This window comes from Austrofundulus limnaeus, unplaced genomic scaffold (assembly GCF_001266775.1).
Source record: "Austrofundulus limnaeus strain Quisiro unplaced genomic scaffold, Austrofundulus_limnaeus-1.0 Scaffold76, whole genome shotgun sequence".
Taxonomy (NCBI): domain Eukaryota; kingdom Metazoa; phylum Chordata; class Actinopteri; order Cyprinodontiformes; family Rivulidae; genus Austrofundulus; species Austrofundulus limnaeus.
In genome coordinates this window covers 1,621,839-1,633,864 of record NW_013952478.1, presented here as the reverse complement: position 1 = coordinate 1,633,864, position 12,026 = coordinate 1,621,839, and the positions used below count along the sequence as shown (strand labels likewise).

Genomic DNA, 12,026 nt, shown 5'->3' with positions numbered 1-12,026 from the left:
GAATGATAATACTTAGTTTTCTGAATAAATATAGAAAATCATAATTGTGAAGGTAAACGAATTGTTTGAGTTGATGTTTTAATTTAGCTTTGTTGTTTTTGTGTGTGAAGCATTTTTGTTTGAACTTATTTAGGGGACAAAAGGGGCAGATATTACAAGATTTATTCTTCTTCTGCCTTTCATTTTATTTGATTTTTGATTGTACTGTATGTGTTTTTTGTTGTTGTATATAGTTTTGTTTTTAAAATGAATAAATTTATAATAATAATAATGATATTAGAGCTGGGCGATATGATCAAAATTTTATATCACGGTATTTTCAACATTTTCACCAGTTTCAAGGTATTTGACTGTATTTTTCTTTTCATCACAGCTCAGCTGATAAAATGTACAAACCCTGATTATTGACTTGTTTTTCTTTTACTGTACCTCTGTCTGTGTGTCTTTTTCCCTCCTCTGTCTGTTCTTCTCTGACTGGTGGTTGCAGACAGTAGYCATGCATTTTGGTCCAGTCTTGAAGGAGGAGGGTTAAAAGATTATGATCGGGTTTATTGTTTTATGTTATTTATTAAAGCTTATCAGCACGACTCACCTTACACACCAGTCAATTCCAACTCCACTACGAACTACTTCCCGCAGGCTTTTCACAATAGAACCGCGTTAAGTCTCCATCAGCATAACGTCTCCATATTAACTAACCATATTAAATCTAACTGTGCACGTCACTGAAGAGGTGTTTACTACATTCAGCGACTGTGAAAACGGGATGTTTTTTCAAACGTCAGTCAATATAAGCAGCAGAATCGCCACCCGCTGCTGCAACTAGCTGCTCCAAACATTAGCATGCTAACGCACATAGCGGTGCAGCAAGGAAAAATGTCCCCCGGGAAACAACAGTTCACTGGCRGCYGCGACGAAACGTTCCRCTATTTAAACCGGAATGTCAGGTATTCAAAAAMTTCATAWAACAAAAATAAAAACCGGTATTCGGTACAAAACGGTATACCGYCCAGCACTAAATGATATTGAGGCTTGTTTAAAATAATGTCCTTGTCACCAGCTTGTTTCTGTTTTTGTTTGAGCATGAAGTTGATTGATCAAATTTTATGCTGAATGTTTTCATGTTCTCTTGTACTTCACGGTTGGTGACAATGATCCCTTTCTGTTTCTGGATCAGGTGCAGCAGCTCAAAGAGCAGCTGCTGATGCAAACAGAACAAGCTCGTGCTAAAGCTGATGCTGAAACCTCTCAGCAGGTTGGTCAACAGTTTGACATGATTTTTTTTCCCTTGCTAGTATGAATGAATGAGCATCTCTAGCTCTTTATTTATTTATTGGTTTTGTTTTAGTTGCTTGATGAAGCTTGCTCAACCATCTCAACCCTGAAAGAACAGTTGAACAGACTGGAACAGAACACCAAAAATGAGGAGTCMGTGTCCTCACAGCTGCAGAACTCCGTCTCTCAACTCCAGGTGAACCACATCATCTTACTCATGTAGTGTAATCTCACAGCTCAAATATGTTGATGAAAGGGGCAAGTCCTTTCTGATTGGACAGTAATCCTGTCACACTAATGAATCCTTTCATCTTTTCAGAAGTYTTTCCGAAGCTTGCAGGACGTAATACATACTACTTCTAGATCTGGTGCCAAACCTGTGCACGACGTTCTCAAACTGCAGGGTTGTTTGAAGCCTGCTTTGCTGAGAACTCTGCCAAAAGCCACATTAAAGATTCATAGTGGTGTTTTTGAGGAGGGACTGAAGACTGTGCAGAGTTTCCAAACAATTCAGGTACATATTAGTCCAGCTTCATTTCAAATGTTGTGCCCTGTGTTCTGTTTTGTTCAATCATAGTGTGCAAATCCTTGTACTTTGCTTCCTTAGAACGAGATCCATATGCAAGCACTTAGCTACAAAAAAACGTTCTGCGAGTTGGTTAACAAAGATTTAGCCATTTTTGAGGAGAGACGACTGCAGGATCTGCTGCTGTCCAGAGCACATACCCCCACATACTCTGTTCAAAAAGTTGACTTCCGCTCGCTATGGGAACAAAGGCTCTGTGAGCTTCTGGACAAACGGCAGCTTTACCTGCAGGTAAGCTCCACCAGCTTCCTTTCTAAATTAGTCTGATTTAGTCAGACGTTAATGGCTTCAAGTGTTGAACCCACAGCCGCAGATTTTAGTGATTGCATCTCGTGATTGACCGAAAATCAGTTTATTTGTTACTATAGTGAAACTTCATTAACAAAGGATGGTGTTTTGTTTGTAGAAAATGGACTATATTTCAAACAAGCTCTGGGAGAGCAAGGCTTCTTGTTGTCTAAAGGAAAACGCGGAGATCTGTGAAAGGGAGAAGGTCAATGGGCAGCTAGAAAGGGTCATCAGCAGCCACCCTGTCAATGTCACCCTGCTGGACAGTATTCTGAGCCAAGAGATATTTCGTAGATCTGCATCTGCCCAAACAACCCTGACGTCTATACAGGTGGGCTTTAAACAAGAACTTTAAAGAAAGATAAATGGAATGTTTCCAATTTTGGACTTTAAATTACTGAATTGCAAATGTATTTGACTATTTTTTTATCTGCCTCCATGCAGCCTATCTTGAAGGAGAACAAACAGTTTTGGGAAGAACTAAAGCAGTTGTACGCTCAAAGTGAATCTCAGCTCAGAGAAGAGAAAAGCAAGAGTTCCACTCTGCTGCAGGCACTGGAAGGAGCTCCTCTGAAAACAGAAGTGTCCCTGCTGGAGGACAACCAGAAACTTGTTCTACAGCTGCAACAAGTGGAACGAAACATCAAGGCAAGTCAACATCCTCACTGAACTGGAGCTGGAAGTGGTGCCTGCTGCCACCTGCTGGAGAGATTCCTCAGCTTTTTCATCAGGGTCAAACTGCTTTATGAAAGAAGTGTCTTTTGTTTTTGCTCATTTTCGATTGCTTTATGAGTGAATAGAAACAACTTCCTCTTTTTTTAACTCTCTATATGAAGCATTTTATTCATAGTCCTGTTTAGGAATAAAAGATTAAGAGAACTCCCCTATTGTCAGATCTTGATGTGACTTTTTTTCTGTTTTAGATTCTGCGTGCAGAAATTGAGGTGCTTAAAGAGGCTCAGATAAATGCCGACAGTAGGGTGTCTCAGCACAAACAGGCCACCTTGCTCCTCCAGACTGAACTGCAGGACACACGTGCGCTTGTGCAAGAGAAAGAGGACTCAATCCAAACCCTGAAGAGTAAACTTCGAGAGTCTGAAGTAGGTGTTGGTATTTTTGGTTTTGTTTTGACAATGAGCAGCTTTAATGGGTTTTTATTTTATTATTGTTGTTGTTATTTATTATTTATTTATTTGTTTATTATTATTGTTATTATATTTATTTATTTTTTAGAAAAAAGAGTCACCTAGTGCTGTGGAGCTGGAAACGTTGCACAACAAGCTGTTCCAAATGGAGGTGAAGCTCACTTCAAAATCAGATGAACACCAGCAGGAGTAAGGGCGCAATGATTTAAATTTAAGCCTCATATTTTTCAGTTTTACATTTTGGTTTTRCATGCTATGAAACGCATCCTAAGATAGACTTTCCCTTAAGACTAAAAGAAACCAAAAAGTTTAACATTTTTCTCACACTGGCTTTCAGGATCCACAGGATGAATATTTTGCTGAGCGAGAAAGAAGATTCTCTGAGGAGGATGAAAGAGGCTCTGAGGAAATCGCAGCAAGGAGAGGAATCYTGTAAGTCCCGTCTGTGGTTTTGTGTTTTCCCTCCAAAAATGTAATTTGACAAATGGATTTCATTATTTGCACCATGAAGAGAAAAATTTGTTCTCTTCAGATTTTAGAAATTGCTGTGAACTGGTCCAGACAACACATAAAAATCCTCTGTTTATGGGTTTATTTCTAGGCCTATCCACATTAAGCTTTWTACAAACTACAGTTCTAACTATTTAAATTCAAGTGAAAAACAGTACACCACACAGGCAGAATGAAAAACACTAGTGCCAAACGATGATTCAAATTTTGTGATGGATAAATAAAATTAAATGAATTCATGTTTAAACTTCATTGTTTTGTTTTTTTTTCACCTTCATTATAACCTTTTTCTAATGTGAAAAAACAAAAAGTAGTCTTACTTTTTATTTTTGTTTGTATCGGATTCTTGATTAGTTGGTATTAATTTATCATAAAACATTTAATTAAAATGAACTTTAGTTTTATTAAGACAAAACATGTTTTCTCTTTAATGTTGATATTCAAATGTGACTCAAATTGTTACACATAAAACCCCTCTCTCTCTATGGTTAAAAGGTTTTGACCTTTTCTCTTGGATCTTGCACAAATAGTTTTGTTGTGAGGATTTGGATTCAATCAGTTGCTTTAAAATAAATGTCAGAATTAAGTAATTAGCAATATTAATGAAACTTCAGTGGTGCACATCTTTGGATGTATCAAATTTTGTCAGTTTGCTTTTTTAAAGAGTCCAATGTTCAAAAGGTTGAATGCACTAATATTGTATTTTTAAACATTAGTTCTGCAGGGACAGGACCTTTACAACAAACTGACTCATCCTAGAGGTGTAGTGATCGAGAGTAGCATCGTACAGGAAAAGACCAAGCTGGAAAATAAAGTTCGGCAGCTTCAGCTGAAAATTACAGAGCTGGAAAGGTAAAATCTCTCTTTATTTTAACTGTTTCAGATCCTGTCAGATTTCCTGTTTTTATGTGATAAATAATTGCCAGGTGGGTTAAGGTTTCATTATCTTTCATCAAAGTGAAAATTTAAATCTCACTCCTGATCCACAGTAAGGGTTTGACATGCGTGCAGGGATTTCTGTGTAGTAATCAATTGGAACAGTTTTCTGTGTTTTATCATTTAAATGTGAATGATAGTTGATGCAGAAATACCATTACAGTGAGATGTTGATCATTCCAAAAGCTTTTCTTAGCACTGTGGATTAATGCAGTCAGATAAAATAAGACAATCCAGAAACAGAGATGAAGTTGTTTAATGGTTTACCAGGTTAAAGCATATCTGACCTTTTTGTCCTTGTGTCTTATCAGCTTGGTGTCCAGTCAGCAGGCTGACATCAGTAAGTGGAAGAACAGAGCCATCAAGCTGAAAGGGATGAGCAAATCTGAGGATAAGAAGACCTCACCCTCTACTCCAACTAAGAGGATCTTTTCTATGACCGTAGACTCTGACAATGTTTTGGGCGCTCCCAAAAAAATKATCTTTCCAGGCAGTAAAGTGCTAGACTCGCCTAAAAAGGGTTTGCAGTCTCCCCGAAAACTCCCAGGCTCTCCAAAACCAGTGCTCAACTCTCCTAAAAGCAGATTGTTTGATACAAGCGAAGGCTCAGAACTGCTGTCCAGGAGCCGCCCCCGACAGTTCTTTGATAACTCCGACCTTGGAGTCATTCCAGGTAAGTCTCACACACAGTGCAGAGTTCAGTTTTTTTTATGCAAAGTTCTGTGGTGGTCTCAGTCGGTCAGTGCTACGTTACTAATGCTAGGTTGAAAACCATTTCTTTTGTGGCTACAATCTGTCTGTTCTGTTGACAGAACCGGGTGCCTTCCTAGAGTTAATGTTAGGAGAAACGGTGAAAATGATATAAATGGAAAAAAAAATCATGCAGTGATAAATTCCACAATACTTTTTGCTCAAATCAGCACAGAGTTTTTGAGGTTTCTGTTCAGGTGGCAATAATTTGCTCTTAAGCTTTTGGCTTGTCTTACTGTCAGAGTTTGATACGGTTCTTCCACCCAGAGCTCATGATCCCAGTGTGCTCATCGGTTCCCCACATAAGCCCACCTAAAGGAAATATTCCTTTTAAACTCAGCTTCTGGTGTGTCGATGTGGGAGTCTCGCCACAAAAAGCACATTTTAAATAAGCGGCTTAAATCCAGTCTGATTTACTGRCTTCTGTTCCGCTTCATCACCAGTGTGAACTTTGCAAAGGCTTGAATCGAACAGATTCATTCTGAGTGAAGGTCTCACTCTGCTGTCATGAACCTGGATGGTCTGTTGGCTTCTTCTCAATACACTCTTGTTCTTTGCAGATGCAGCTGTTGGGACAGATGTGGAGAGAGGCTGGTTCSATCCAGAGGATTTGGACAAACAGTGTTCACAACAGTGAATCCAAAAATGATCTGCAAGTGTTTCTGTGTTGTGTATTTTTAAACAATTTAAACTCAAATAAAGTCTTTGTTTTATTTCATTTTTGGCTCACTGAATTCTCATTTTGATTAAGTGTTTTGATCTACAGCAAAGGTAAAAAATAAATACAACCACTTTCAGTGGTAACGTGACTTATTTATTTATTTTTATCTCATCTAATCAAACTTACCAAACAGTGACTATAATGCTGTCAGTTATACAAATATTGAGTTAAAACTTAGTGTGGTAGTAGCTGAGAGTGATCCCCCATCATGTGATCTGAGGACTAACTCATCACACTCGACTGCATTTAAACCTGGGCATGTAAAGTGGCAGGGACATGCGTTTCATTTGAAGGTAATGGACTGATTTAAAATGTTTGGCACTAAAGTTCATTAATGATTGTCTCTTCTAATGCTTGTATCCTGTTTCAAACTAAACGTTCAATGCTATGATTTTAAAAAAGAGAYTAGAACCAAAATACCCCTTTTTTCTTTGTATCACCACAGTTTATTATAGCTTTTTGACTTTGTGTAATTACTTTCATAATCTGTATCCTTGCTCTTTTTTTTTTTTTTATGATGCCTTCAGCAAGGATAAAAGGCTCATTAATCCCTACAACAGCAGAGCTTCTAAAATCCATTTTGAGATTAAACCACATGGAAAGTTTTTATAATGACACTGTAAGAGCTGCTGCAGAGCTCTTGTAACTTTTATGTTTTTATAAGTGTTTTAGGAGAAAATGGAGCTCTGATTTCCTGTGAATTTAAAGTTCATGTGCAACAAAAACAATCAAATAAAACTTAAAGCAATCTGAAAAGAATATCCCTCCTAATACACATGTGCCAAAGTGTCACTTTCTTTCGCATGTTCTTGATGAATTGAAGTTCTTTCTGCAATAAGTCACTTTGTTCATTAGAGGGCAGCAGACCTACATGGCAACACATGAACAAGCTACCGATGTGTGCWTTAGCTCAGAAGCTGATCCCAGGTCCAAACTGTATCCAGACAGTGAGGTGCAAAAGTTGTGAAATGTGCCATTTTACTCCCAAGGAACAACATAAATCAAATGAAAAATATAAAAACTATTCATTATTAATTGTTTAATAGAAAATATATTTTTGGTGTTTCTTCACTTGTATGGGTGAATTTCCCCACCCAAAGAGTGAACTCTTGTTCACATCGTTGTTCAGGATGAGGCGTTTGAGTTGCTGACTGAAGCAGAAAACGTCGAAGACAATTTTCAAAAATGTAAGCCCAGAGCAGAAGACAGAAGTGGTAGAAAGGAGGGGAAATGAGTGACCACAAGAGGAGACACAGTGTCTTTCATCCAGTCCACAAAGCTGGCCTTTCATGTATGGAATTTGGCAGCCATCAATAATACATGTAGCTGAGTGGTGGGGGTTAAAGTTTAGCGTTGAGAGTCGCAATACTGTCATCATCACAGCACAAGAGCCTGACTTCCTCACTTCCTCAGTGAAACTAAGGCATAATGAGCCACATTTTAAATGAGTATTTCTTTTATGGCGTGGACCTTGATGGTTGCCTCAGGAGGCCGAGAAAGTTTATACTTGTTTTTGCCAAATCCATAAGTGATTTTGAATATTTGTGTGCACGTGCTGGTAAAATCCCAACAGCAAAGAAATCACTTGCTGCTAACACAAYACAATAAAGCTACTTATATACTTGAGTTAGATACTATGAGTGCACGCTTCCTCATTTGAGTTGGAGACAGGAAACTGATTTCATTCAAAAAGAAAAAAGCATTGACCTTTGCTTAGTTCTGCCTGCTGCTAATAATGAGGATTGTAAAGTGTGTCTGTAGGCACTTGTATTTATTCAAATTCTAATAACATACGGTATATCCAGTTTTAGTTTACTTAACATAATTACTTTCACATTCTGGGGTGTTTTCAATTAATGAATCAAGCTGTACGGTCAAAAGATGGCTTAATGGCGTTACATTGAAGGGACATTTAAAATCTTAATGGGGAATCTGTGGGAAAAGTATCTTACCTGTTGTGGATAGCTCTTCGAAAGAGTTCAGTTTGAAGAAAAGTTTAACTGATGGACTAGCTATCATTTGTAGCCTAAGATCAAAACTCAATTGAACTACGTTTTTGTTGAACAAGTTCAAAAAATCTTATGGTGTTTCATTAAGATTTAAATTATTTGATTTTTATATTTTGTTGACCTAAAACCTTGATATCAGTTTTAAATTACACAATTATTCCAGCAGAAATATTGTGACCCCAGACAGCGATGAAAATGCTAAAATTATAGTTGCTACTGCCATTTTTAAATGTTGTATATAATCAACAAATTCTATTTAAAGGAGCAGTATCATGTAAAATCAACTTTTTTGAGTTTAATATCATGTTATAATGTTATACTCTCATAAAAAAACATGCCCAAAACCTTGCTTTGACTCATTCATGCATGTTTGAGAAATCATGCATCATTTTTAGGAAGCCATGCTGAGGAGCAAAACGACAGGTGGGGACCAGAAACGCCTTTTGGTACCAGAAACGCCCCTGGGACATGTCTTTAAGCAGAACTTCCTCATCACGGAGCACACCTCCCCACCCCACACACCCTCTCGGGTGAAAGTGGAACTTAATCTGTCTGCTGAGCTCCACTACTTCTCACTGTGAAGCTCTTTTCAGATTCAAAATACCTTTGAGGAAATGTATTTTCAGATGCCAAGTAAACTGCATCATGGCAGCCCCACCGGCACCGAAATGGGTGGGACAGAAGCAGAAGGTGGTTCTTAAAGAGACAGGCTAATTTCAAGGCGTTTAGAACAGGAAGTGATGAGAAGATAAGTTTATTTTCTATTTAAACATAAAAACAGCATTTTAATAACAGCTAAAGGTGACATAAATACTTTATTATGGTATAGTATTTATATATATGAGAAACACATAATATTGCCCCTTTAAAAACTGAAGTGGATGGCAACACAAAGATGTTTTTGCATCCATATTGATGTTCAAAGAGCTCTCTGCAACATGTAACACATTATCTGTTCATAATTTCAAAAGTCCAAACTTTCTGAACTTTGAGAAAAGAAGCAGAACAAGAAAGGCAGTCTTCTTGCGAGTCTAAAGGTCAGTTTGCTGCGAATCTTACTGGGAAAGCAAAGAATAAAAAAGGACCATATGCTGCAGTTTTACAGATTATTTCGTTGTGCTGAATCCAAACTTTTTGCAGACATGCCATGACTGAGTTTGTAATTATTGTTCAATGCTTATTCTCTCGTTTGGACTGCAGTGTCTCAAATTCCTCAAATGAATCATATCTTTTATCCTCAAGTGGTTAGAAACACACACTAGATATAGATGTCGGAATAAAATGTTCAGCTGAAAAAAGTTTGGACCTGACTTTGAAGGCTCTGTCTGCCCAGTCTTTGTGAGTCACAGTGTTGCCTCCCACTGCTGTCTGTAGTTCGATCAATATCCACATGATCGGTGGGGTCACGTAGATCCGCTGAAGACAGAAAGCATCGTTCTCTCTCAGGCTCTGAACATACAAGTGAATGAAGTTAGGTGATGATGATGACCAATCACTTTTGGCTGTGCTGGCCTGGCTAAGTTTAGCTGGGAATCCAGGACGATCAGCTTTCACGCACAAACACACACATGGAGTACAGCCCAGAGAGAACCACACATGTGTGTTTTTTTGTGGGTTGAATCACTTTTTTTGTCATTTCATCTTTGAGTGAATGGCAGTTTCACAATTTAATTCCTCCTCACAACATTGCACAGCTTTGGAGAAACCTCATTTTCACTTCATTTTTCTTTTCCTGCATCCTCATTTCACTTCCCTCTAAGAAACAGTCCACTGAGTGAGACACAACCTTCCAGACACACACCCTTCCTCCTCGCCACCTCCATCCTGACAGAATACAAACAGGACACCTGCATAAAGCGGATGAGTGTGTGTTTGTGCACAAGGGCTGGAACATGTCACAGTGTGCGCAGCCACTTTTCACCTTGCCCAACTCAGACCATTAATCATTTGGAGAGGTGGTAGCTACCACACACTCACGCTGGCACTGCCTCCTACATCACTGAACTGCTCCAATTCATGGAGTGGGGTGGGAGTCAAGCAGCACAGGATTATAGAATCTAAACAACATGGCTAAAGGAGGAGAGGARGAAGAAAAGGAGATGTCTGGAGATTGAATGACTAATCAGAGAGGAAATTATATAAAAGTGGGGGAGGGAATTTAAAGTAGGAGGAAAATGGGAAAGAGGTGAAATTGACAATATCGAAGCAGGTGTTGCTTATCTGTCATGCAAAATTCATCAGCTTTTTCCACCTTTCTTTGATTAACACTTCTTTTTCGATATAACAAAATGTTGCATCAGCTATTTTCTTGAGCAGCAAGTGCACTCTGCAGCTGATTGTCTCTCTACAGAGAAGCCAGTGTGCTCTTACAGCACAGCCTTGTTGGTGTTTGTAATACGTGACAGAAAGTATAGTAAACAAAGAAAAAGAGAAAACCTGATCAGTCTGTATAAAGCTATTTTTGTCGCCATTTTTCTGATTCAAATAGATGGTTCAGCTGCCAAATGGGGTTCTGTGAAAAAGTTGTGAACAAGTAACATCTTACCCGTTGCAGATAGCTATATGAATGGCTTCAGCTTAGAAAAAAAAGAGTTTGAATCTGAATGGATTGATGATTTATTGTTTTTTGAGACAGCCAAGACAAAAGTGGATTGTTGCATTTCTAAAATTATGAATTAATTCTTACAAAATTTTACTGCACCATAACTACCATTACAGTCATGCAGAGAATGATGGAAGCTGCTACTCTTCACTTTTGTATAGAGTTTTATGTAAAGACCTGATGTAAAAGTTAAAAAAAGTGTTTATCCTTTGTATGTTCTGTTACAAGTTTGTTTATATCAGTGTTTTAACGAGGCAACAATCCACTTCAGTTTTGACCCTACTTGGATTAACCATTAGCTCACAAGTTCTGCAGAATTATGTTTCTGCTATTGAAAGCAAGCTATTTGCAACAGGTGGCGTTTTAACTTTTTATGACTCATATTCCCACTTCCAAAGATCTTATCTCTCCTGTTAATTTTGCACCAGGAAGCTGACAAAACTGTGTCCTGCTGGGGATTTAATGGAGATGAAGAGGACCTTCCCTTGGTACATTTCATTCTTTAAACACACCTAAACCAATAACACCGCAGCAGCACTAATAAAAGAACTGAACACCTGAGAGTCACCCGTTCAGCAGGCAAAGTGCTTCTGTTGAATGAAACACACCTCCCCCACCATGTCAGACTCTTGATAATGAAGCTTTATCAACAGTGGATCATTAACACTGATAGACTATGAGTGAAACTGCTCAACAGGCCGTGACGATACAGGAAGTCTCAGGGAGGGAGCCTTTGAATCAGTAAAACACAGTGGAGTGTGGAACTGGGTGACAAACATTAATCGAGGCAAAAAATGATCAAAAACAATCCAAAGCAATTTATGATTTTGAAATCACAAGAGAAATGCTAACAAGCAAAATTTCTAAAGGAAGTTAGAGTAGTGCCAATACAGCTGCTCCTGCTCAAAATTACAACATAAATCTGTAGTGCTCTAAGGTGAGAAAAAAATAGAGAGAGATACCACATTTTGATATATGAACTGTACAATATAACGAAGGACAAATAAAATGTTGAAGCTGCAGCCAGCGGATCATGAAGTTCCCCATGGAAACCACACACCTGGGCCTGTTGCTCCCTGACCGGTGAGTTATTTATTGAGTGGCAGATTTAAAATAAGGCTTAAATAAAATGTCAGATCTTAAAAAATCATGATCTGTGAGTGGTAAAAAAAAAAGTCTCTGGACATTGTAAGTCAATGATATA

At 38.2% G+C, this 12,026-nt stretch overlaps 1 protein-coding gene across 8 annotated transcripts in view; it reads left to right on the top strand.

The window, feature by feature from the left end:
* cenpe (centromere protein E) overlaps positions 1 to 6,208 on the top strand; it is a 26,246-nt gene extending 20,038 nt beyond the window's left edge. For all 8 annotated transcript variants that reach the window (XM_014011105.1, XM_014011103.1, XM_014011100.1 and 5 more), the window contains 12 exons: positions 1,178 to 1,255; positions 1,349 to 1,471; positions 1,595 to 1,789; positions 1,883 to 2,092; positions 2,268 to 2,480; positions 2,594 to 2,797; positions 3,073 to 3,249; positions 3,383 to 3,483; positions 3,632 to 3,726; positions 4,521 to 4,656; positions 5,052 to 5,413; positions 6,051 to 6,208. In XM_014011105.1, coding sequence (XP_013866559.1) covers positions 1,178 to 1,255; positions 1,349 to 1,471; positions 1,595 to 1,789; positions 1,883 to 2,092; positions 2,268 to 2,480; positions 2,594 to 2,797; positions 3,073 to 3,249; positions 3,383 to 3,483; positions 3,632 to 3,726; positions 4,521 to 4,656; positions 5,052 to 5,413; positions 6,051 to 6,127 — 1,971 coding nt within the window. In that variant the 3' untranslated portion in view covers positions 6,128 to 6,208. The remainder of the gene's footprint in view (positions 1 to 1,177; positions 1,256 to 1,348; positions 1,472 to 1,594; positions 1,790 to 1,882; positions 2,093 to 2,267; positions 2,481 to 2,593; positions 2,798 to 3,072; positions 3,250 to 3,382; positions 3,484 to 3,631; positions 3,727 to 4,520; positions 4,657 to 5,051; positions 5,414 to 6,050) is intronic.
* Positions 6,209 to 12,026: the final 5,818 nt, after the last annotated feature.